This window comes from Salvelinus alpinus, chromosome 26 (genome assembly GCF_045679555.1).
Source record: "Salvelinus alpinus chromosome 26, SLU_Salpinus.1, whole genome shotgun sequence".
In the NCBI taxonomy this organism is placed as follows: Eukaryota; Metazoa; Chordata; class Actinopteri; order Salmoniformes; family Salmonidae; genus Salvelinus; species Salvelinus alpinus.
Window position 1 is genome coordinate 36,990,423 of NC_092111.1, and position 27,225 is coordinate 37,017,647.

General features: G+C 44.8%; 1 protein-coding gene across 8 annotated transcripts in view; it reads left to right on the forward strand.

Moving 5' to 3' along the window:
• The window catches only part of LOC139555257 (MAP7 domain-containing protein 1-like), a 71,966-nt gene extending 48,809 nt beyond the window's left edge, over positions 1–23,157 (forward strand). For 2 of the 8 annotated variants that reach the window (XM_071368913.1, XM_071368907.1), the window contains 12 exons: positions 227–331; positions 8,198–8,326; positions 11,949–12,103; positions 12,220–12,323; positions 13,529–13,761; positions 13,974–14,313; positions 14,803–14,983; positions 16,046–16,150; positions 16,978–17,040; positions 17,256–17,325; positions 18,090–18,362; positions 19,327–23,157. In XM_071368913.1, the coding sequence (XP_071225014.1) occupies positions 227–331; positions 8,198–8,326; positions 11,949–12,103; positions 12,220–12,323; positions 13,529–13,761; positions 13,974–14,313; positions 14,803–14,983; positions 16,046–16,150; positions 16,978–17,040; positions 17,256–17,325; positions 18,090–18,362; positions 19,327–19,337 (1,769 nt within the window). In that variant the 3' untranslated portion in view covers positions 19,338–23,157. The remainder of the gene's footprint in view (positions 1–226; positions 332–8,197; positions 8,327–11,948; positions 12,104–12,219; positions 12,324–13,528; positions 13,762–13,973; positions 14,314–14,802; positions 14,984–16,045; positions 16,151–16,977; positions 17,041–17,255; positions 17,326–18,089; positions 18,363–19,326) is intronic. The other 6 variants (XM_071368914.1, XM_071368915.1, XM_071368909.1 and 3 more) reach the window with 5 other exon arrangements.
• The last annotated feature ends 4,068 nt before the right edge of the window (positions 23,158–27,225 follow it).

Sequence of the window (27,225 nt, forward strand, 5' to 3'; positions counted from 1 at the left end):
ACCCCAAACCTTTTCGAGTGCCCTAAACTACAATGAATCAGTGAATCAATGAATGATGTGGTCCCACTCTCCTATAAGCTCTGTCAACTGCATGATCCAGACCGACAGACAGACAGTCAGTGGGCGAGCTCATCCACAGTAGGCCTACGTCTACAGTACATCCTTGGGTTCCCCACCCCGCCAGCCTTGTGAACAGTTGTTGTCTGTTGCGTTCTCTCTGGTGCAGGCAGATGTTCGGCCTCTACTGTCAACTTACCGAGACAGGTGGACCCTGTCATTAACAACAGGCTGTCCAAGTCCTCTGCCACCCTCTGGAACTCCCCCAACAGAAGTAAGGATGACCGACCCGCGTCAATGTCCACCAGGCCTTTATATCAGTCCCCCTCCTCCCCCACTCCCTTCTCCTCTCAGATCCTCCTTACTACCTGGTTTTAGTTTTTTGTTTTAACTGTGGCCTGGTGGCCTGCCTGCCTGCCTGGTGGCCTGCCTGCCTGCCTGGTGGCCTGCCTGCCTGCCTGCCTGTTGCCTGGTGACCAATCATTTCCTATCCTTACAACACTACATTACCCGTCTCACATCCCCGCTCTCGTGTGCATCATGGTTTTGTTGATTTGATGTTGTTGAATTTTTGATCAGACCAGACATCTATATTATTCCATATTTTGTGATCATTTCTTTCCTCTATTGGTGTATATAGGTTTCTGTCACTTCAGTCACGACACCCTTCTATTCCACACTCATTGGTTGTCCTCCACTCTGCTGTTGGTCATAAGCTGTGCTGGTGTGGAGGTGGTAGAGGTGGAGGTGGTGGAAGTGTGGTGGAAGTGTGGTGGAAGTGTGGTTGAGGTGTGGTGGAGGTGGTGTGGTGGAGGTGGTGTGGTGTGGTGTGGAGGTGGTGTGGTGTGGTGGTGGTAGAGGTGTGGTGGTGGTAGAGGTGTGGTGGTGGTAGAGGTGTGGTGGTGGTAGAGGTGTGGTGGTAGAGGAGGAGGAGGTGGTGGTAGAGGTGTGGTGGTGGTAGAGGTGTGGTGGTGGAGGTGTGGAGGTGGTGGTGGTGGAGATGGTGGAGGTGTGGTGGTAGAGGTGTGGTGGTGGTAGAGGTGTGGTAGAGGTGTGGTGGTGGTGGAGGTGTGGTGGTAGAGGTGTGGTGGTAGAGGTGTGGTGGTAGAGGTGTGGTGGTAGAGGTGGTAGAGGTGTGGTGGTGGTGGTAGAGGTGTGGTGGAGGTGTGGTGGTGGTAGAGGTGTGGTGGTGGTAGAGGTGTGGTGGTGGTGGAGGTGTGGAGATGGTGGAGGTGTGGTGGTGGTGGAGATGGTGGAGGTGTGGTGGTGGAGATGGTGGAGGTGTGGTGGTGGTAGAGGTGGTGGAGGTGTGGAGGTGTGGAGATGGTGGTGGAGATGGTGGTGGAGGTGTGGTGGTAGAGATGGTGGAGGTGTGGTGGTAGAGATGGTGGAGGTGTGGTGGTAGAGATGGTGGTGGTGGTAGAGGTGGTGGAGGTATGGTGGTGGTAGAGGTGTGGTGGTGGAGATGGTGGAGGTGTGGTGGTAGAGGTGTGGTGGTAGAGATGGTGGAGGTGTGGTGGTAGAGATGGTGGAGGTGTGGTGGTGGAGATGGTGGAGGTGTGGTGTGGAGATGGTGGAGGTGTGGTGGTGGTGGAGGTGGTGGAGGTGAGGTGGTGGTAGAGGTGTGGTGGTGGTAGAGGTGTGGTGGTGGAGATGGTGGAGGTGTGGTGGTAGAGGTGTGGTGGTAGAGATGGTGGAGGTGTGGTGGTAGAGGTGTGGTGGTGGAGATGGTGGTGGTGGTGGAGGTGTGGTGTGGAGATGGTGGAGGTGTGGTGGTGGTGGAGGTGGTGGAGGTGAGGTGGTGGAGGTGTGGTGGTGGTAGAGGTGGTGGAGGTGTGGTGTGGTGCAGTGTTCATGATGGTGTGGTTCGGTGGTGATGGGTATTGTAATGTGACTGTGGCTAATGTTTCATCTAATGCTAAGGATTCTCCATTTTGGCTTGGAAGAAGACTAGTGTAATGTAAATGGTCAGATAATGTAATGTAAATGTCAGATAGAGTCATGTAGATAGATAGTGTAATGTAGATAGATAGTGTAATGTAGATAGATAGTGTAATGTAGATGTCAGATAGTGTCATGTAGATAGATAGTGTCATGTAGATAGATAGTGTAATGTAGATGTCAGATAGTGTCATGTAAATGGTGTGGTGGTTCATTTCTTTACTATAAAATGAGGAGAGACAAACTTATCACACAAGTCAGAGTTATACTTAAACTAAAACTTTATTAGTGAGAGTTTTGCAATAGCGATGGCTGGTCGACGAATCACCCTCAGATGATTCGTTGAGACAAAAGTACAAAGGTATTTTATAGCCAAGATACACACCTTTCAACCTACATGACGAACAACAGATATATAGAATAGGTCACAAGGTTAAGATCTGTATGAAAGATGCCTATAATTCACAGCAGACAGTATCTGCTGTAAAAACAGTCATTTTTGTCTACAGACCAGGGTCTGGCCCTGGGGTCATCTCTCCCTGGTACCATATAGAACAGAAACATTAACTCATGCTTTGGAATGCTCTTTAGGTTTTATCACCCAAAAGACATTGTAAATCTCCTGTCAGTGTTATCTCCCAGAGGCCCATCCTCAGGAGAACACACACACAATAGTTATACGAATACTATATTCTGTTACATAAAACAACAATTTGATGCAATAAAAGTATTATAAAATAATCTTGCAATTTTCCACCATAACGTAAAGATAGTGTAATGTAAATAGTCAGATAGTGTAATGTAAATGGTCAGATAGTCGTTGATGAACTCTATCTAATTATCACATGTACAGTAATAACATGTAGAGGAGATCTAGTAGGTAGAGGAGATCTAGTAGGTAGAGGAGATCTAGTAGGTAGAGGAGATCTAGTAGGTAGAGGAGATCTAGGTAGAGGAGATCTAGGTAGAGGAGATCTAGGTAGAGGAGATCTAGGTAGAGGAGATCTAGGTAGAGGAGATCTTAGATGGAGGAGATCTTAGATGGAGGAGATCTTAGATGGAGGAGATCTTAGATGGAGGAGATCTTAGATGGAGGAGATCTTAGATGGAGGAGATCTTAGATGGAGGAGATCTTAGATGGGGGATATCTATATCTTAGGGAAAGGAGATCTTAGATAGAGAGGTCATCAGGTTGCTATAATATATTCCATTAGCTCGTCATCCATTGTTTTAGATGGCTGTCCAAGTCCTCTTCCACCCTCTGGAACTTCGCCATCAGAAGTTGTCATGTCACTCATAACTGACTACATGCAGTCAGCTTTTATTGATCTTCCCGACAAATTCAATACTCAGTCAAGTCAATACTAAATACTTTACACAGAATGTCCTCTCTCAGCAGACCGATATTTTCCAGGATCTGCCATATGAAATCCAGTCGACTTAGCAGTTAGAATGTTCTGGCTGTGGGATATACGTATGCCTAAAATAGCCTGATGTTTTTTAGAGACCCAGGACTTATTTACCAGGTGTTCACTATATCAGGCAGCAGCAGTAAATGTCTTGCCGCATTGAAGGAGAAAATAAGCCGTCTCACTGTTGCTTAGCAACAGGCCCGGGCCTAGTTGGGTTATTAACCATAAAACACTTTGTGAAAATTATCTATCCAAAATACAGCAAAGGTGACCCCTGGTCCATTAAATAATATGAACCAGTCAGTTTTATGAGATAGTCAAAGCTTTTCAGTGTTTTCCATTCCCTGATCGGTGCCATCCTAAATGTGTTTTACATGCATCGGCAGAAAGGAAGTGTCACGACTCACGCTTATCATCAGCTTCTTGGTGTTGCTGTTGTGATTGTGAACTTTCTGTGCTTGGGTGACTGTGTGCGTGACTGTGTGTGCGTACTTGACTGTGTGTGTGTGTGTGTGACTGTGTGTGTGTGTGTGACTGCGTGTGTGCGTGTGCGTGTACGCATTCAATGTTGTTATTACAGGATAATGCTTAAGAGGACATGTTGAGATGTTCCTCTATAAACAGCATTTTTTCTGATTCCAGTTTCTGATTCCAGTCTGACTTCATTGCTGAGCAAAGAGTCAGCGGGGCAACATTCTGTGTGGCATGCCATCAGTTAAAGAGTCAACGGGGCAACATTCTGTGTGGCATGCCGTCCGTTAAAGAGTCAATGGGGCAGCATTCTGTGTGGCATGCCATCAGTTAAAGAGTCAACGGGGCAACATTCTGTGTGGCATGCCATCAGTTAAAGAGTCAATGGGGCAACATTCTGTGTGGCATGCCATCAGTTAAAGAGTTAATGGGGCAACATTCTGTGTGGCATGCCGTCCGTTAAAGAGTCAATGGGGCAACATTCTGTGTGGCATGCCATCAGTTAAAGAGTCAATGGGGCAACATTCTGTGTGGCATGCCGTCCGTTAAAGAGTCAATGGGGCAACATTCTGTGTGGCATGCCGTCCGTTAAAGAGTCAATGGGGCAACATTCTGTGTGGCATGCCATCAGTTAAAGAGTTAACGGGGCAACATTCTGTGTGGCATGCCATCAGTTAAAGAGTCAATGGGGCAACATTCTGTGTGGCATGCCGTCCGTTAAAGAGTCAATGGGGCAACATTCTGTGTGGCATGCCGTCAGTTAAAGAGTCAACGGGGCAACATTCTGTGTGGCATGCCATCAGTTAAAGAGTCAACGGGGCAACATTCTGTGTGGCATGCCGTCAGTTAAAGAGTCAACGGGGCAACATTCTGTGTGGCATGCCGTCAGTTAAAGAGTCAACGGGGCAACATTCTGTGTGGCATGCCGTCAGTTAAAGAGTCAATGGGGCAACATTCTGTGTGGCATGCCATCCGTTAAAGAGTCAATGGGGCAACATTCTGTGTGGCATGCCATCAGTTAAAGCATACAGAGAGAGCTGAGTGATCCACACGAGTTGTGTCACAAACTGCACCCTATACAGTATACAGTATAGTGCACTACTTTTAACCAGAGCCCTATGGGGGCTGGTAAAAAAGAAGGGCACTAAATAAGGGTTATGGTACCGTTTGGGACGCTCCTTAGCATAGCTGACTTGATCTAACAATTAGGGCCCACACCATAAATCAGTTATATAGCAGTGGAGTCTCTATAGAATGCTGTTACTTGTGATGCCTATGTTAACATTCAATTGTACGATACTATCAATGGCCCATTGAAGATGCCAGTTACTTAGAATTAAGTTTATGAGAGACTCAGGTCATACTCTTTAGCCTACTGGAGGTACTGTAATACGGAACGTTTCCCTATTCTCATCTCCTCCACACAGAGAATCTCCTCCACACAGAGAATCTCACACAGAGGGCTCTCACACAGTGGGCTCTCACACAGAGGGCTCTCACACAGAGGGCTCTCACACAGAGGGCTCTCACACAGAGGGCTCTCACACAGAGGGCTCTCACACAGAGAATCTCACACAGAGGGCTCTCACAAATTCACCAGTCTGGTTCCATCACTACCACGTAACACCCTTTGACCCACACACTGTTTTGTAACTTTCTGAAATTGACGTCGTTTTAGGGACAAATGATTTCAGGGACTCCCGACGTTCAAAAGCCATTTGCTCTGACATTACATTTGTTCCAGTTATGATTGTTCTTGAGTGTTTGTCATGATGATCGTGTCCCAAATGGCACCCTATTCCCACATAGTGCACTACTTTTAAACAGAGCCCTGTGGACCCTGGTCAAAAAGTAGTGCACTATGTGGGAATAGGGTGCCATTTGGGACACAACCTAAAATATAATATGACAAACAAACATATGATTCTGAACTAATGGCATAAGAGTGAGTCTTACTCAAAGCATCCCAGGAGTAACGTAGGCTCTAATGCTGAGGATCTGATGTAGCATGCCTCTGTCAGCATGGCTAGGTCTGGCTGGAGCGTAGGCCTGCTAGACAGTCATGGCTTTATGGGTGGTGTGTTTTTGAATGACAAGTCATTTGGGAAGAAGAACTACATGATTTCAACATTTTCAATGTATGTATGTACGGGATACACATGGTCATACACCGTCCAATCAAATGCTTACGCACAGGTTTCTTCTCGACAATGCAACAACAATAAGAAATAATAAAATATAAGTATACGAACATAAAGTAAATGTCTCAGTAGACTAGAATAAACATTTTAGCATACGTATTATACAGGAAAGCACAATTTATAGTCCAATATTTACACATGTATTGTGGATGGCAAGTAAGTTGTTATTCTTTTTGTATGGAGGAAATGTAGCAGTTGAGCAGTTATATTGTTATGTGTGTGATCTGTGACGTTATGAGGTATGTGACATGTACAGTACCACTGAAAAGTTTGGACACACCTACTTATTCAAGGGTTTTTCTTTATTTGTACTATTTTCTACATTGTAGAATAACAGTGAAGACATCAAAACTATGAAATAACACATATGGAATCATGTAGTAACCAAAAAAGTGTTAAACAAATCAAAATGTACATTTTAGATGCTTCAAAGTAGCCACCCTTTGCCTTGATGACTGCACACTCTTGGCATTCTCTCAACCAGCTTCACCTGGAATGCTTTTCCAACAGTCTTGAAGGAGTTCCAAGCACTTGTTGGCTGTTTATCCTTCACTCTGCGGTCCAACTCACCCCAAACCATCTGAATTGGGTTCAGGTCAGGTGATTGTGGAGGCCAGGTCATCTGATGCAGCACTCCATCACTCTCCTTCTTGGTCAAATAGCTCTTACACAGCCTGGAGGTGTGTTGGGTCGTTGTCTTGTTACAAAACAAATGATAGTCCCACTAAGCGCAAACCAGATGGGATGGTGTATCGCTGCAGAATTCTGTGGTAGCCATGCTGGTTAAGTGTGCCTTGAATTCTAAATAAATCACAGACAGTGTAACTAGCAAAGCATCTCCACACCATCACACCTCCTCCTCCATGCTTCACGGTGGGAACCACACATGCGGAGATCATCCGTTCACCTACTCTGCGTCTCGAGAAGACACAGTGGTTGGAACCAAAAATCTCAAATTTGGACTCAGATTTCCACCAGTCTAATGTCCATTGCTCTTGTTTCTTGGCCCAAGCATGTCTCTTCTTCTTATTTGTTTCCTTTAGTAGTGGTTTCTTTGCAGCAATTCGACCATGAAGGCCTGATTCACGCAGTCTCCTCTGAACAGTTGATGTTGAGATGTGTCTGTTACTTGAACTCTGTGAGACATTTATTTGGGCTGCAATTTCTGAGGCTGGTAACTTATCCTCTGCAGCAGAGGTAACTCTGGGTTTTCCTTTCCTGTGGCGGTCTTCATGAGAGCCAGTTTCATCATAGCGCTTGATGGTATTTGCGACTGCACTTGAAGAAACTTTCAAGATTCTTGACATTTTTCGTATTGACTGACCTTCATGTCAGTTGATGGGTTGTCGTTTCTCTTTGCTTATTTGAGCTGTTCTTGCCATATTATGGACTTGGTCTTTTACCAAATAGGGCTATCGTCTGTATACCACCCCTACCTACCTTGTCACAACACAACTGATTGGCTCAAACGCATTAAGAAGGAAAGAAATTCCACAAATTAACTTTTAACAAGGCACACCTGTTCATTGAAATGCATTCCAGGTGACTAGCTCAGGAAGCTGGTTGAGAGAATGCCAAGAGTGTACAAAGTTGTCATCAAGGCAAAGTGTGGCTACGTTGAAGAATCTCACATATAAAATATATTTTGATTTGTTTAACACTTTTTTGGTTACTACATGATTCTATATGTGTTATTTCATAGTTTTGATGTCTTCACTATTATTCTACAATGTAGAAAATAGTTTTTTTTTAAACGTTTAAAAAAAAAATGCAATGAGTAGGTGTGTCCAAACTTTTGACTGGTAGTGTACATGTAGGTGAAACATCTCCAGATTTCTCCACCTGTCCATCATGTTTAACTGGAGTGAAGTCTGTCTCTACAGTATGTAGTAACAGTGGTCAGGGTGAAATAGCTACAGTTATTAAGTGTGATCAGACAGTGATCAGTTTGTGTTGTGGGATGAAATGCTGTGCTGCAGTGTTGTCAGTGAGTGACTGGGGAACGGTGGGTAACCTGGTGGTGCACTACTGGGGGGTCTGATTCTGGGGACTCTGCAGGGTGTGTGTGTGTGTAAGAGCACCCAGGTACTGACAGCGCCCTCTTGTGTCTGCCAGCCCGCAGTCTGCGTCTTAGTCCGTGGGAGAGCCGCATCGTGGAGCGGCTCATGACCCCCACCCTGTCCTTCCTGGCCCGTAGCCGCAGCGCCGTGACCCTGCTCAACACTAGCGACTCCCGGGACCCCTGTGAGTGACCTCTGACCCCTACAGGAACCTTTATCCTTTCTCTCCCTTATTTTCCAGTGAAGGGGAATTTACAGCATACATACCCCAGACTACCACTAGTTACAGTACAGTATACCCCAGACTACCACTAGTTACAGTACAGTACACACCAGCCTACCACTAGTTACAGTATACACCAGACTACCACTAGTTACAGTACAGTATACCCCAGACTACCACTAGTTACAGTACAGTACACACCAGCCTACCACTAGTTACAGTATACACCAGACTACCACTAGTTACAGTACAGTATACCCCAGACTACCACTAGTTACAGTACAGTATACCCCAGACTACCACTAGGTACAGTATACACCAGACTACCACTAGTTACAGTATACACCAGACTACCACTAGTTACAGTACACACCAGACTACCACTAGTTACAGTACAGTATACACCAGACTACCACTAGTTACAGTATACCCCAGACTACCACTAGTTACAGTACAGTACACACCAGACTACCACTAGTTACAGTACAGTATACACCAGACTACCACTAGTTACAGTATACACCAGACTACCACTAGTTACAGTATACACCAGACTACCACTAGTTACAGTATACACCAGACTACCACTAGTTACAGTACAGTATACACCAGACGACCACTAGTTACAGTATACACCAGACTACCACTAGTTACAGTATACACCAGACTACCATTAGTTACAGTATACACCAGACTACCACTAGTTACAGTATACCCCAGACTACCACTAGTTACAGTATACACCAGACTACCACTAGTTACAGTATACCCCAGACTACCACTAGTTACAGTATACACCAGACTACCACTAGTTACAGTATACACCAGACTACCACTAGTTACATTACAGTATACACCAGACTACCACTAGGTACAGTATACACCAGACTACCACTAGTTACAGTATACACCAGACTACCACTAGTTACAGTATACACCAGACTACCACTAGGTACAGTATACACCAGACTACCACTAGTTACAGTATACACCAGACTACCACTAGTTACAGTATACACCAGACTACCACTAGTTACAGTATACACCAGACTACCACTAGTTACAGTATACACCAGACTACCACTAGTTACAGTATACACCAGACTACCACTAGTTACAGTATACACCAGACTACCACTAGTTACAGTATACACCAGACTACCACTAGTTACAGTACAGTATACACCAGACTACCACTAGGTACAGTATACACCAGACGACCACTAGTTACAGTACAGTATACACCAGACTACCACTAGTTACAGTACAGTATACACCAGACTACCACTAGGTACAGTATACACCAGACTACCACTAGTTACAGTATACACCAGACTACCACTAGTTACAGTATACACCAGACTACCACTAGTTACAGTATACACCAGACTACCACTAGGTACAGTACAGTATACACCAGACTACCACTAGTTACAGTACAGTATACACCAGACTACCACTAGGTACAGTATACACCAGACTACCACTAGGTACAGTATACACCAGACTACCACTAGTTACAGTATACACCAGACTACCACTAGTTACAGTACAGTATACACCAGACTACCACTAGGTACAGTATACACCAGACTACCACTAGTTACAGTATACACCAGACTACCACTAGTTACAGTATACACCAGCCTACCACTAGTTACAGTATACACCAGACTACCACTAGTTACAGTATATACCAGACTACCACTAGTTACAGTATACACCAGACTACCACTAGTTACAGTACAGTACACACCAGACTACCACTAGTTACAGTATACACCAGACTACTACTAGTTACAGTATACACCAGACTACCACTAGTTACAGTACAGTATACACCAGACTACTACTAGTTACAGTATACACCAGACTACCACTAGTTACAGTATACACCAGACTACCACTAGTTACAGTATATACCAGACTACCACTAGTTACAGTATACACCAGACTACCACTAGTTACAGTATACACCAGACTACCACTAGTTACAGTATACACCAGACTACCACTAGTTACAGTATATACCAGACTACCACTAGTTACAGTACAGTATACACCAGACTACCACTAGTTACAGTACAGTATACACCAGACTACCACTAGTTACAGTACAGTATACACCAGACTACCACTAGTTACAGTACAGTATACACCAGACTACCACTAGTTACAGTATACACCAGACTACCACTAGTTACAGTATACACCAGACTACCACTAGTTACAGTATATACCAGACTACCACTAGTTACAGTATACACCAGACTACCACTAGTTACAGTACAGTATACACCAGACTACTACTAGTTACAGTATACACCAGACTACCACTAGTTACAGTATACACCAGACTACCACTAGTTACAGTATATACCAGACTACCACTAGTTACAGTATACACCAGACTACCACTAGTTACAGTATATACCAGACTACCACTAGTTACAGTATACACCAGACTACCACTAGTTACAGTATATACCAGACTACCACTAGTTACAGTATACACCAGACGACCACTAGTTACAGTATACACCAGACTACCACTAGTTACAGTATACACCAGACTACCACTAGTTACAGTACAGTACACACCAGACTACCGCTAGTTACAGTATACACCAGACTACCACTAGTTACAGTACAGTACACACCAGACTACCACTAGTTACAGTACAGTATACACCAGACTACCACTAGTTACAGTATACACCAGACTACCACTAGTTACAGTACAGTACACACCAGACTACCGCTAGTTACAGTATACACCAGACTACCACTAGTTACAGTACAGTACACACCAGACTACCACTAGTTACAGTACAGTATACACCAGACTACCACTAGTTACAGTATACACCAGACTACCACTAGTTACAGTATACACCAGACTACCACTAGTTACAGTACAGTACACACCAGACTACCGCTAGTTACAGTATACACCAGACTACCACTAGTTACAGTATACACCAGACTACCACTAGTTACAGTACAGTATACACCAGACTACCACTAGTTACAGTATACACCAGACTACCACTAGTTACAGTATACACCAGACTACCACTAGTTACAGTATACACCAGACTACCACTAGTTACAGTACAGTATACACCAGACTACCACTAGTTACAGTACAGTATACACCAGACTACCACTAGTTACAGTATATACCAGACTACCACTAGTTACAGTATACACCAGACTACCACTAGTTACAGTACAGTACACACCAGACTACCGCTAGTTACAGTATATACCAGACTACCACTAGTTACAGTATACACCAGACTACCGCTAGTTACAGTATACACCAGACTACCACTAGTTACACTATCTTTGTCTCGTGCATTATTTCTGACAGGGGAAGTAAACTCAGTCAGTTAAATCCTGCAGAGCCCAATATGACTAATAAGGATCACAGCTGGCCAGAGATCCACGCTGACTAAGTGTGTCTGCCACCGTTACATTTTCAATAGGTGGCCTATCATGATCACTACTGAAATGTTTAGGGGTCCTGACCTGACCTTGTCTTTCCTGCCTGTTTTCTTCATCTCTGTGATGTACTTAGACTCTCACCACTACTCCCGTTCAGCCTCCGCCAGCCCCCTGGACGCCTGCTCCCACCACCACCCTCACCGGAACTCCTCCGAACGCTGGAGGGGAGGAGTGTCCGCCAGCACGCCCGACATCACACAGCGCCAACGCCGACGGAACTCAACGCTGGTCAGCGCACGCCCTCACACACACACACATGTTCAAGCATACATGTTAACACACACACACTATAGTGTAATTCCAGGTATTCTGCCATAACTGTTCACCCTTTTTGTTTCTCAAAGTTGGATAAGAAGAAGAAAGAGAAGAAAGACAAGGAGAGGGAGAATGAAAAAGAGAAAGTTCTGAAGAAGTTCCCAACGCCGACCAGATCCAGGCCGGAGTTCAGGTATTGTTAGGACACAGGACACAGAACACAGAACACAGGACACAGGACACAGGACACAGGACACTGATTACAGGACACTGATTACAGGACACAGAACACAGGACACGGATTACAGGACACGGATTGCAGAACACGGATTACAGGATTACAGGACACGGATTACAGGACACGGATTACAGGACACGGATTACAGAACAGAGATTACAGAACACAGATTACAGAACACAAATTACAGATAACAGACCACAGATTACAAAACACATATTGCAGATTACAGGACACAGATCACAGATTACAAAACACAGATTACAGAACACGGATTACAGAACACGGATTACAGAACACGGGACACAGATTACGGGACACAGATTGCAGAACACAGATTGCAGAACACAGATTGCAGAACACAGATTACAAAACACAGGTTACAGAACACGGATTACAGAACACGGATTACAGAACACGGATTACAGAACACGGATTACAGAACACGGGACACAGATTACGGGACACAGATTACGGGACACAGATTGCAGATTACGGGACACAGATCACAGAACACAGATTACAAAACACAGATTACAAAACACAGAACACAGATTACAGAACACAGAACATAGGATGGAGTAGAGCCCAGAATCTGTCTTGTGCCAACAGTAGAACTACTCTAAACTGTCCTATACTACAGGTCTCTGCCCAAATAAAGGAAACACTTCATTAAATTAGGGAGATTAAATATATTGAAAGCAGGTGCTTTCACAAAGGTGGGGTTCCTAAGCAATTCCTCAGCAATTAACATCCCATCATGCTTAAGGTCATATATAGAAATGCTGGGCAGCCCATCATTTTGCCCATTATTTTGGCTACAATGACTATGCCCCCATAGGATGACAATGCCTCCATCCACAGGTCACGAGTGGTCATTGAATGGTTTGATGAGCATAAAAACGATGTATGCCATGGCCGTCTCAGTCACCAGATCTCAACCCAATTGAACACTTATGGATGATTCTGGAGCAGCGCCTGAGACAGCGATTTCCACCACCATCAACAAAACACCAAATAATGACATTTCTTGTGGAAGAAATGTGTTGCATCCCTCCAATAGAGTTCCAGACACTAAGAATCTTCTCCCTCCCTCCCTCCTCCCTCCCTTCTCCTTCCCTCTCTTCCCCACTTATCTCTTTTCATCTCTTATCCTGCAGCAGTACCCCAAAACCCCAAAACCGACCTCCATCACCTGTGGCCCCCAAAAGCAAACTGTTGTCCCCCTGCCCTCCAATGGCTCCCAAGACCCCCTCCACGGGCAAGAAGATCCCCACAGGCACCAAGACCCGCCCCAAAAGAGCCCAGACCCCTGTCAGGGTACAGCTTCAGCCGGTCACCGTGGAAACTAACAACAAGCCCCATCAGCCAGACACTCCTGAGGAGACAAAGAGTAAGTTTGTTCGCCGTGGTTACCGTATCCAAGCTCCAGGATGTTTCTTTTCAGCTGTTACTTCTTCCCCTCTCTGCCTTGAGAAAACACACATTGTATCAACTCTATGATGTTTGCTTCATATGAACCTTGAAGTATATTCCACGGTTATGGTCCATCGTGTGGCTTCAGATGTGAAACAGAGGCCTCTCCTGTCTTTCTTGCTCGTACAGGCTCCAGTAATGTTCCTGCTATAATGGTGTCTTCGGCGCCGGTGACACAAACATCTCTTAGTGCACCAGTCACAGTGGCCGCCTCTACCCAAGCCTCAAACCTACAGCTGGCTGCCTCTGCTGCCTCAACTCCCACAACTGCCCCAGCTGCCTCATCTGCCCCGGCTGCCTCATCTGCCCCGGCTACCTCATCTACTGCTGCCACTCTGGCTTCCAGGCCCTCAGCCGGCACCAACGACCCAGAGGAAGCAGCTCGAGTCCTGGCTGAGAAACGCAGACAGGCCCGGGAGCAACGGGAGAGAGAGGAGCAGGAGCGCCTGGAGCAGGAGAAGAGGAAACGGTCAGTCAGACCCTGGCTGGAATTGATTAGACATGTCATTGAGTTGGTTATTATAGTACTGTAGTATTATTGAATGTTATCGATTGGAGTGTCGTGTCTGTCTGTCTGTTTGTCTGTCTGTCTATAGCAGGGGTTCTTCAACTTTTTAGCTCAAGGCACAAATGAGAAGTTGACTGTCTTCCCGTGACCAAAATTGTTCTCCAATGACCCAAATAAAAAATAAATAGTGTGTGATGTATAGATAGATGTATTCTCATAACTCGCGACCCACCTTTCACATGACCAGGGCCCGATTTGGGTCCTGACCCATAGTTTAAGAAACCCCGGTCTATAGACATATGGATGGTTTACTGTTTGCCTAATGTCCAAGACAAGTGTGTACCATACATTGATATGTGTCATGTTGTGTGTTGATTTTAAAATGCCATCCAGTGTGAGCATATACTGTATGAGCATGTGCGGACCTGACTGAGCATGCTCCCCATGCAGGATTGCTCGTGAGGAGGGCATGGCTCGGCAGGCGGAGGAGAGGAGGCGCAGGGAGGAGGAGGCACGCCTCATGGCGAAGGAGCAGCTTCTGAGAGACGAGGCCCAGCGCCTGGAGGAGGAGAAGGAGGCGAAGGAGAAAGCCAAGGCGGAACAGGAGGAGAACCAACGCCTGCAGAAACAGGTGCGAGATCGACAGGCAGTCTTGACGTACAGCATAGAAGAAGACGTATGACACAGGTTGACTGATCTTAGGTCGAGGTAACGTTATGAGAGGGAATGTTTGCTGTTTGAGGGGACAGGCATGTGTGCTGTAAGGCCTACAATCAGCATGTCATTGTCACCATGCCTTCTCCAGGCAAATGCCCAGAATTTATTGGAACTGAGAGAGCCGTTGTCAGAGTGGGATAGTGACAGCTCTGTCCTCCCCCTGTCCCCGTCTCTGCTCCGCACTGCAGTGGGCTGACAGGGGATAGATAGTGACAGTGTTCCCACTACCCCTGCCTGTAGCATTCAGACATGCTTGAGTCCAGTCTCCCCCGAGGGAAGACCAGTGCAATTTGCTGTTTGTTCGACACTGTCGGCAGCCATCTTCCTTGCAGTGTGTGTCAAGATGGTGAGGCATCATATTCATACAATATTTTTCAGCTATCTCATGAACCATGACACAGCAAGTTTTATCTTCCAGGCAACTTTGAACATAAACACGTCATTGCAAACATCTGTAGTTACTCAACTGTATACAACCTGTGTTTTGCACTGTTTATGAAGCATAGCAACCTTGTTCTTTTGATGGATGTCGTTATTTAGATATTTGCTGCCTGTGGTATAGCCCAGTGGTTTGTTTGGAACTGATGTGATCACAGCTTTGTTTTCATCCCTCCATGCATCACCTATTTAATACTGATGACTCAAAAGACCCAGTGAGCTGTGTAATGGCATTATTACAGGGAGATATCAAGCCCTGCCCTACAGCCTACTACAGCCTAGTCTGGGAATATGGTGCCACCTAGTGGTTAGAAAAGGGGACATTAATCTACTCTTGTATTAATTTGCTAATAATTATTTTTACATTCCATCATTTGATATTATATGAAATTTGGGTTTTATCTAGACTGACACGATTCCCTTGTTGAGTCATTTCCCTTTAGTCTTAATAGCATGATGAACATCCTATGAAGATAAATGGGCTTTCCATAGTATTGATGATCGTATTGATGATGTTGTTTTGTCCCGTCTGTGTCAGAGGGAGGAGGCCGAGGTCAAAGCTCGTGAGGAGGCGGAGCGTCAGCGCGTGGAGAGAGAGAAGCACTTTCAGAAGGAGGAACAGGCGCGCCTGGAGAGAAAGAAGGTGGAGAGATGAGGAGGGATGGAGGGGAGGAGGGGAGGAGGAGGGATGGAGGGGAAGAGGGGGGAGGGGAGGAGAGATGAGGGGAGGAGGGAGGAGAGATGGGGGGAGGAGGGGAGGAGGGAGGGAGGAGGGATGGAGGGAGGAGAGATGGAGGGATGAGGGGAGGGAGGAGGGATGGAGAGATGGAGGGAGGAGAGATGAGGGGAGGAGGGATGAGGGGAGGAGAGGAGGAGGGATGGAGGGAGGAGGGATGGAGGGATGGAGGGAGGAGGGATGGAGGGAGGAGAGATGGAGGGAGGAGAGATGAGGAGGGATGGAGGGAGGAGAGAGGAGAGAGGGAGGGGAGGAGAGATGGAGAGAGGAGAGATGGAGGGAGGAGAGATGAGGGGAGGAGGGATGGAGGGAGGAGGGATGAGGGATGGAGGGGATGAGGGAGGAGAGATGGAGGGGAGGAGGGATGGAGGGAGGAGAGATGAGGGGAGGAGGGATGGAGGGAGGAGAGATGAGGGGAGGAGAGATGAGGGATAGAGGGAGGAAAGATGAGGGATGGAGAGATGAGGAGGGATGGAGGGAGGAGAGATGAGGGATGGAGGGGATGAGGGATGGAGGGAGGAGGGATGGATGGATGAAGGGGACTCAGATTGAAAAAGTCTAACTTGTCTTTACTTTCTACTTAATACATAAATATAGAACCGGTAGTTTTTGATCAAATTGTATCCTGACTAGGAAAAACTCCCAGCCTTAAATGAAATATGTTAAAGTGCATTAGTTGTAAATAATCGAATCCAGCAGCTGACAACTCCTGCCTCTGCTGTTGAACTCCACAGCGCCTTGAGGAAATCATGAAGAGAACTCGTAAAACTACTGATGCAGGACAAAAGGTGATTGATGTAAGTCCTATGCTTCATATAACAACCCTTCTAGACCCTTTGTTCAGATGAAAGATTATACAGTGTATGTTTTCTTATTTAATTGACTGAATTCATAATAGTGTCTGTCCAGATGTTTAAAGCACTTCTTGATAATAACACCTCATCCACCACCAATGTGTAGCAACCTTGTGTGATACACAGCAACCATTTGTCCCATTTTTTTGTTCTTCTAGCCTTCACTGCCGAATGAGTCTAATTCTCCAGCACAGGTCAATGGCAAAGATACTACGAAGAACAGTAAAGGTAAGTTACATACAGTGCCATTCTGCTGTCTCTACAGTGCCATTCTCCTTCAACCTGTGATTTGATAAAAATGTATTTGGGTAAAAAATTTAATTATACGACATCCCAGCTAACAACAAACCTTCCCACAACTTTAGAGACCGTTCCCTTAAGAGTTTCATGAGGCTTTTAACTAACGTTTTCTTAGCGATGTTCCAGTGATGTGCAAGGAATGTTTCCAAGAGACCATCCCCTTAATGTCAAACAGAACTTACCCAGAACATGGTTACCATGTTCTCAGAAGGGGGGGGGGGGGGGTCAGAGTACCATGAACCAAGAGGTTGTGAGTTCAAATAATTTGATATTGACAGTAATCAGATTATGCAATAGCCATGTAAAAACCTAATTCTGCTTATCTTAATCGGCGTCAAGGTCAAAAGGATATTCTGAGAACATGGTAACCACGTTCTGGTCATGTTCTGTTTGACATAGATAGAATGTTCCCCTAAATAACTGATAACTGGACAATCAAACGTTAGGGGAACATTACAGGTAATATTACAAAAATGTTCTCTCTACCTAGAAGTGTTAGCTGGGATGTGCATTAGATCCCAAGAGGATGGCACTTATTTACAAAATGGTCTTGGATGCTAACAAATAATGTCATGATTAAAAGACAAGACAATTACAAAACATTACATTCAATTAGAGAGAGAACACTCAGTCAAGGACAATTTTATTAGTCATTTAAAAAGAGCAACTTTGCTTGTTTTTTTTTCATGCAGCTCCTAAAATGCAGCAGATTGAAGCAGAATCCAGCCCTGTGCTGAATGTTGTCCGGCCAGCCATGCACCAGAATGGCCTCTCAGCCAATGGGAAGGCAGCTGACTTTGAGCAGATCATCCAGCTGTCCAATCACAGCAGGAGCAGCAACGGTGGGCCGGGAAAACCGGGGAGTGGCATCGTCAGTGACCCAATCCTGGCCTTCGAGGGAGGAGAGCCCTTCCTGATGAAAACGGGTTCCATGAAGCCTCTGCATGCTGCAGGTAGCTATGCAGGTCAGGATTAGGACCAGACATACCATATCATTTTAACATTTCAAATGAAGCATTCTATCACTGTATCAGTACATAGCACTCTGGGATGTACGCAATCCATAACTCTATAGCCACATTACCAGCATGTGTATAGAGAAGCACAGTGTGGATCTTATGCTAAAGGTATGCATCCTGTAGTTAGCTACAACCATTACTAGAGTTTACAGAGAGGGGAGTCCAAACCTTTACCACTATCCCCAAGCCTGGGCCCTAGCCTCTGGGCACGCTGCCCAAGCTCCCTGTGTGGGAGAGCTGACGTCCAAGACTGGAAAGAGGATCCCAGTCCTGTTTTGGCATGCTCCTTAGGTTGGCAAACGAGGCCCCCTTTATTATGCCAAGACCCCCACAGCCGGTCTCGAAGACGGCCATACCCAAGCATTAAATGTCAGCAAAGCAAACAATATGACTGAGACCAATGGAACATACATAATATTAGGGGAAAGGGGGGATACCTAGTCAGTTGTACAACTGAATGCCTCCAAATGTGTCTTCCTCATTTAACCCCTCCCCTCTGAATCAGAGAGGTGCGGGGGGGCTGCTTTAACCGACATCCACGTCTTCAGCGCCCGGGGAACAGGTGGTTAACTGCCTTGTTCAGTGGTAGAACAACATAGTTTTACCTTGTCAGCTCGGGTATTCGATTCAGCAACCGTACGGTCACTGGCCCAACGCTCTAACCACTAGGCTACCTGCCGCACCATATTATATCCCATGTTTATATCCCCACAGCCCAAGGGGGTTCTAATGATAATGACGCGTGCAGAATATCATCCCTAGAACTGAAGACTTTGAATGATAAGGTCTGATAGACGGTATGCCTCACGTACTGTAGACTTCAAACTAGCTCATATTCCCAAGTGAAGCAGAAAACAATGCTGATTTTTATCTTTCTCTGTTCTTTCTCTTTTTCTCTCCATCTCTCCAGAAGTTCTTTGAGACACCAGGCTTCCACACGCTTTACGCCACCGGTTGATCTAGTTGATGCGTGCCACACACTGCAACAGCTTATAAAGGAAGTGTGCCAAACAAAGAAACAAACTATGGACTAAACTTTTAAATCACTTAAAAACATCAAATTCCACAGAGGTCAAGAGGGAGGAAGAAAACTCTGTGAAGAAAAAAGAAAAAAACGTAATGAAAAAAATATCGTCTGTCTTCTCGGCATGTTTTGGTGCAACATACATTGAGTTTTGTTGAAAATGTCAAATGCAGATTTTATGGTGCACCTTAAATGGCTGACAATGTAATATGAGGAGTTTTAGAGCATTGTAAGACCTGGATTTATACAGTATTTGACTACGGTTGTTGTTATCATTGTTGTTATGCTATTGCTGTTGTTATCTTAAGTTGAACAAAGTGTGTGTTTGTTAGTCTTGAATAATTGGGTTATTTAACTAGGGGAGGAAGCAGTGTGCTGTCAGGGGAAGCTGTGGGGATAAATGTTAATGAAAGGGAGAAGACGTCTCTATTTCTTTCTGTCTATCTGTCTGTCTGTGTGTCTGCATGTATGTCTGTCTCTGCCTGTCCCTGTCCGTCTGTTTGTCTGCCTGTCTATCTGCCTCTCATTTAACTGAGATATGATACAGACTAAAGAGTAAGTTTGATCTGTGTGGACATCGACTCTACTGGGTTAACATCTGACATGTCTGCCATAACCTTCATGTTTCATCTGAGATAGAGTCTTAATGTTTCTCTGGCTCGTTTCTTCTTCAATTGTATTGCTGTTGTGATACAGAATAAGTTTAGGTTGGTTTCTTCAGCAGTTCCCATGGCGATCACATTAATACAGGTAGAACTATCAGCACACAGTATCTGTCCTCTATTCCTGGTCGCTGCTATCAGGACACAGTATCTGTCCTCTATTCCTGGTCGCTGCTATAAGGACACAGTATCTGTCCTCTATTCCTGGTCGCTGCTATAAGGACACAGTATCTGTCCTCTATTCCTGGTCGCTGCTATCAGGACACAGTATCTGTCCTCTATTCCTGGTCGCTGCTATCAGGACACAGTATCTGTCCTCTATTCCTGGTCGCTGCTATCAGGACACAGTATCTGTCCTCTATTCCTGGTCACTGCTATCAGGACACAGTATCTGTCCTCTATTCCTGGTCGCTGCTATCAGGACACAGTATCTGTCCTCTATTCCTGGTCGCTGCTATCAGGACACAGTATCTGTCCTCTATTCCTGGTCGCTGCTATCAGGACACAGTATCTGTCCTCTATTCCTGGTCGCTGCTATCAGGACACAGTATCTGTCCTCTATTCCTGGTCGCTGCTATAAGGACACAGTATCTGTCCTCTATTCCTGGTCACTGCTATCAGGACACAGTATCTGTCCTCTATTCCTGGTCGCTGCTATCAGGACACAGTATCTGTCCTCTATTCCTGGTCGCTACTGGTTTAATGGCTGTGACTCATATAAGCTGCCTCCTGCCTGGTTTATACAGTGAACGATGAACTTCTAGACACATCTATTCATATTCCAGGCCTCTGACGGAGGGAGAAATATTAAAATGGGGAACGAGAGGAGGGAGGTTGAGAGATTTAATCAGCTCAAGGGACAGATGGAGTGTGTGAGAGAGAGAGAAAGACCGAGCGAGAGAGAGACAGACAGAGTGAAAGATGGATTTTCCATCTGTAGATGCTCTCCTACTATCAACAAACTATATGTTGATAAGCGACTGCTTGCTAAGGTTAGGTTTAGAATAAGGGTTAGAGTTAAGGTTAAGGTTAGTAGATAGTTAGTTGAAAGGTTGCTGATACTCTATAGATTAGTCTGTAGAGCATCTACAGATGGACTGTCCATATGAAGTGGTACCATCATTATTTCTTGGTAACAATTCAGTTCCTTACAGTGATTATTTTTTTTTATTTATGTAAATGGATACTTAGCAAAGGGCAATTTCTCTAGCAAGATTTCTGCTACAACTGGAAGTGGTCTGAGTGGGGAGGGGAAAACTGAAAAATAGCTGTTATTGGCAGATAAGGTTGGAACGCTCTTTCTTATTGGTCTATTAACTAATTTACCGCATGGTGAATGCAGCATGCATGGCCAAAACTCCATACCACCAAAACAGGCTGAAATTTCTGGCGTTAAAAAAAACAAACGGCTCCTACACTAAAAGTGCATTATCATCATTTTCACAATTTCATAGTATTATTCCAAACTCTTAGTATGGAAATATATATAAAACACAGGAAAATCACTTTTTTTGTCTGCACTGGGCCTTTAAGTGCAGCCATACAGCTGTTCTGTCTGATCACACTGCACTAGGAATCACTGGGGTACAATTGCCAGCCCGTTTCACCCAGAGTAGCAGCTGGTGATGTGAATAATTCAATCCGTTTCATCCCTCCATTCCAGACATATTTTTTTCCTCAAGAGGAGACTGTGCAATGTTGTATTTTTGGTTGTTGATGCAAATTGTGTGGTTTCTCCCTCACCAGTGCGACACACGGACAATGGTAATAGTGAGTTTATAGGTTAGTTGTTTGGTCATTAGTTTGATACAAGTATGTTTAGTCGTTTAAGATTATAATGCCACAAGATGGCAGCACTAGCTTTACAAACATCATGCGGAGCCAAGAGGAACATCAATGTTCAGATTTCTCCTGCTGGTCTTTTATAATGGTATCTTTATCACAAATGTGTTTGACGTTCGTCAGACTCATCTACAACACATGGATTCTATTTAGAACCTTCAAATTCAAACAATAACATTGAGATTTTTACTTGCTGGTATTAGTCCCTCAAAAGTAGGGACATCAAAACATGACCTCATCACCTCTCATTGTCGAGGCACCACCAGCATTCCCAAAACAAGTCCCATCCACTGTGATGGATGATCTGCAGCTGATACTGACTGAACAAAGGAACTTCTGTCTATCTTTTTATTTATAGTTGAGAGTGTTAACAGTCAATGACATATGGGGCTTCAGCCATGGCCTGTGCCAAGAGGGTTGCGTCCCAATTGGTACCCTATTCCCTCTGTAGTGCGCTACTTTTGACCAGGGCCCATCAGGCTCTGGTCAAAAGTAGTGATTCTGGTCAAAAGTTGTGCACTAGATGGAGAATAGGGTGCCATTTGGGACGCAGTGGGACTTAACTCATTGGGAATGGGACGTTACTGGACATGGGGGACAGGATTCATCATGATGGATTGAGCCGCCACTGCCTGCATTTGAAACATTCAAACTACGCTGAAGGTTTGCAAAGTGGCAACATTACAGATAGTTTACTGCAGTGTTGATTGGTTGCTGTTATTTACCCATGATCCTCCCTAACAGATTATACACAGTGCATCTTTGGGGTTTTGGTTGCTATGGCTAAAGCCATTGATATTTGCATTTGTTGTGTTGTTAGAAGTCTCAGGTTTCTACTGCGGTTACAATTTAAACTTATAAAGGTCATCGAACTGTGATGGAATAATGATTTGATGCATCGGACTAAAACTGTCCACACTAAAGGTCAGACACCTGCTATCTGTGCAGGACAGGCTGTATTTGTTTAGCTGTTGCTCTGGGTTATGGCATCATGATGACTGAGCCTTGTAGTGAAAGCAGACACTAGGACAGGTGTGTGTGTGTACATGCTTGTGTTTCCACTGTCACTTTAAGTTTTCTATCCAACATAATCAACCAATTTGTTGTCGCATTGTAGAGAAGGGACCTGCAAGTAAGCATTTCGTTGGACAGTGTATACCATGTGTATTCTGTATATATGACTAATAAAACCCTCCAAAAGGCAAAGCGTCAATACAGGACTAAGATTGAATCGTACTACACCGGCTCCAACACTCGTCGGATGTTTTAGTTAATAGTTTGCAGGGCTTGCAAACTATTATGGACTAACTAGTGGTTAGAGCGTTGGGCCAGTAACCGAAAGGAATCCCCGAGCTGACAAGGTAAAAATCTGTCGTTCTGCCCCTGAGCAAAGCAGTTAACCCATTGTTCCCCGGGCACCGAAGACGTAGATGTCGATTAAGGCAGCCCCCCACACCTCTCTGATTCAGAGGGGTTGGGTTAAATGTGGAAGACACATTTCAGTTGAAGACATTCAGTTGTACAACTGACTAGGTATCCCCCTTTCCCTACAAAGGGAAGCACAGCCGTGAGCTGCCCAGTGACACGAGCATACCAGACGAGCTAAATTACTTCTATGCTCGCTTCCAGGCAAGCCACACTGAAGCATGCATTAGAGCATCCGCTGTTCCAGGCGGCTGTGTGATCACGCTCTCAGTAGTCGATATGAGTAAGACCTTTAAACAGTTCGACATTCACAAGCCCGCAGGGCGGAACAGATTACCAGGACGTGTTCTCTGAGCATGCGCTGACCAACTGGCAAGTGTCTGACATTTTCAACCTGTCCCTGACCGATTCTGCAATACCAAACATGTTTCAAGCAGACCACCATAGTCCCTGTGCCCAAGAACACTAAGGTAACCTGCCTAAATGACTACCGACTCGTAGCACTCACGTCAGTAGCCATGAAGTGCCTTGAAAGGCTGTTCATGGCTCACATCAACACCATTATCCCAGAAAGCCTAGACCCACTCCAAATTGCATACCGCCCCAACAGATGATGCAATCTCTATTGCACTCCACACTGCCCTTTCTCACCTGCACAAAAGGAACACCACAATGCTATTCATTGACTACAGCTCAACGTTCAACACCATAGGACCCTGGGACTAAACACCAACTGGTTGCATCACCGCCTGGTTTGGCAACTGCTCGGCCTCCGACCGCAAGGCACTACAGAGGGTAGTGGGTACGGCACATAGGTGTTCCTTTTGTCCAGGTGGAAAAGAGCAGTGTGGAGTGCAATAGCGATTGCATCATCTGTGGATCTGTTGGGGCAGTATGCAAATTGGAGTGGGTCTAGGGTTTCTGGGATAATGGTGTTGATGTATGCCAAGCGGGATTTCTTATATGCTTCCGGGTTAGATTCCCGCTCCTTGAAAGCGGCAGCACTAGCCTTTAGCTCAGTGCGGATGTTGCCTGTAACCCATGGCTTCTGGTTGGGGTATGTATGTATGGTCACTGTGGGGATGATGTCATCGATGCACTTATTGATGAAGCCAATGATTTATGTGGTGTACTCCTCAATGCCATCGGAGGAATCCCGGAACATATTCCAGTCTGTGCTAGCAAAGCAGTCCTGTAGCTTGGCATCTGCTTCATTTGACCACATTTTTAAAAATCTAGTCACTGGTGCTTCCTTCTTAAAAATGTTCTTATTAGCAGGAATCAGGAGAAAATAATTATGGTCAGATTTGCCAAATGGAGGGCGAGGGAGAGCTTTGTATGCATGTCTGTGTGTGGAGTAAAGGTGGTCCAGAGTTTTTTTTTTTCCTCTGGTTGCACATTTAACATGCTGATAGAAATTTGCTAAAACTAATTTAAGTTTCCCTGCATTAAAGTCCCTGGCTACTAGGAGCACCGCCTCTGGATGAGCGTTTTCTTGTTTGCTTATGGCGGGAATACAGCTCATTCAATGCTGTGTTAGTGCCAGCCTCAGTCTGTGGTGGTATGTAAACAGCTACAAAAAATACAGATAAACTCTCTAGGTAGATAGTGTGGTCTACAGCTTATCATGAGATACTCTACCTCAGGCGAGCAATAGCTCGAGACTTCCTTAGATATCGTGCACCAGCTGTTATTTACCAAAATACATAGTCCGCCACCCCTTGTCTTACCAGATGCCGCTGTTCTATCCTGCCGATACAGCGTATAACCAGCCAGCTGTATGTTGATATTGTCGTCATTCAGCCACGACTCCGTGAAGTATAAGATATTACAGTTTTGAATGTCCCGTTGGTAGTTTAATCTTCCGCGTAGGTCATCAATGTTATTCTCTAAAGATTGCACGTTTGCTAGCAGAATGGAAGGAAGTGGGGGCTTATTCGATCACCTACCAATTCTCAAAAGGCAGCCTGCCGTCTGGCCCCTTTTTCTCCGCCTCCTCTTCACGCAAATCACGGGGATCTGGACCTATTCCCGAGAAAGCAGTATATCGTTCGCGTCGGGCTCGTCAGACTCGTTAGAGGGAAAAAAGGATTCTGCCAGTCCGTGGTGAGTAACCGCAGTCCTGATGTCCAGATTTTTTTTCCGGTCATAAGAGCGGCAACATTATGTACAAAATAAGTAAAAAATAAGTTACAAACAATGCAAATAAACAACAAAAAAAACACAATTGGATGGGGACATGTAAAACATCTGCCTTCTTCTCCTGCACCATCTTTACCGCATAACTAAAGATGATAATACAGTAAATATAACTAACAGCATGTGCTGTATACAGCTTGTTTTCAGTTTGGTTTTTATCAAGCACATGGCAGACTAGAACTAGGAAGTGGTTTGTATTCCACCCACATGGTTCATTGGACTTCCTGGTCTTAGTTTTACTTTCTCTTCTTCTGCTGAATCAAGGTGAGTCCTCTTTTCTGTTTTCAGGATTTCTTACTATTACGTGCTTTGCTAACCTGTGATTTTAAACTGATCTTATGTGATATTTATTATGCTTGTCTTAAACCAATTATTTTAATGTTTAAAAAAAAATAGTTTGATAGAAGAACAGCCATAACAATGATTTAATGGACATCCAATGTGGCATTCTGTAATGCCCTTTGTACTTGTGTGTCGACCATATAAAAGAAAGATACAACATTGATGTAAACCTTACTGTACCAAGATTATCTAAAGAGGTGTAGGTTATTATATTTTATAATAGATGTGTAAAATGCTGAAACAGTCAACATCCTTCCTTGTTAAGCAATGGAATGTATGCTATTTCCTCATGGATTTGGTTATATTTTTTTCTCAAATGAATGTACATTTCCTGGTTGATACAGAGTGTTCCACTATGTAGAGAATGGATGCATTCCTTTTAAGCTGGTGAGGATTTAAACAACATATATCTAAATAAACTATCATTTAACAAGGCAAGTCAGTTAAGAACAAATTCTTAATTACAATGACGGCATAGGAACTGTGTGTTAACTTCCTTGTTCAGGGGCAGAACCACATATTTTTACCTTGTCAGCTCGGGGATTCGATCTAGCAACATTTACGGTTACTGGCCGAAATCTCTAACCCAAAGCCTGAATTTTTTTTATTTGATTTATTTCACCTTTATTTAACCAGGTAGGCAAGTTGAGAACAAGTTCTCATTTACAATTGCGACCTGGCCAAGATAAAGCAAAGCAGTTCGACACATACAACACAGAGTTACACATGGAGTAAAACAAACATAAAGTCAATAATACAGCAGAAAAAAAAGTCTATATACAATGTGAGCAAATGAGGTGAGATAAGGGAGGTAAAGGCAAAAAAGGGCCATGGTGGCGAAGTAAATACAATATAGCAAGTAAAACACTGGAATGGTAGATTTGCAGTGGGAGAATGTGCAAATCAGAAATATAAATAATGGGGTGCAAAGGAGCAAAATAAATAAATACAGTAGGGGAAGGGGTAGTTGTTTGGGCTAAATTATAGATGGGCTATGTACAGGTGCAGTAATCTGTGAGCTGCTCTGACAGTTGGTGCTTAAAGCTAGTGAGGGAGATAAGTGTTTCCAGTTTCAGAGATTTTTGCAGTTCGTTCCAGTCATTGGCAGCAGAGAACTGGAAGGAGAGGCGGCCAAAGGAGGAATTGGCTTTGGGGGTGACCAGAGAGATATACCTGCTGGAGCGCGTGCTACAGGTGGGTGCTGCTATGGTGACCAGCGAGCTGAGATAAGCGGGACTTTACCTAGCAGGGTCTTGTAGATGACCTGGAGCCAGTGGGTTTGGCAACGAGTATGAAGCGAGGGCCAGCCAACGAG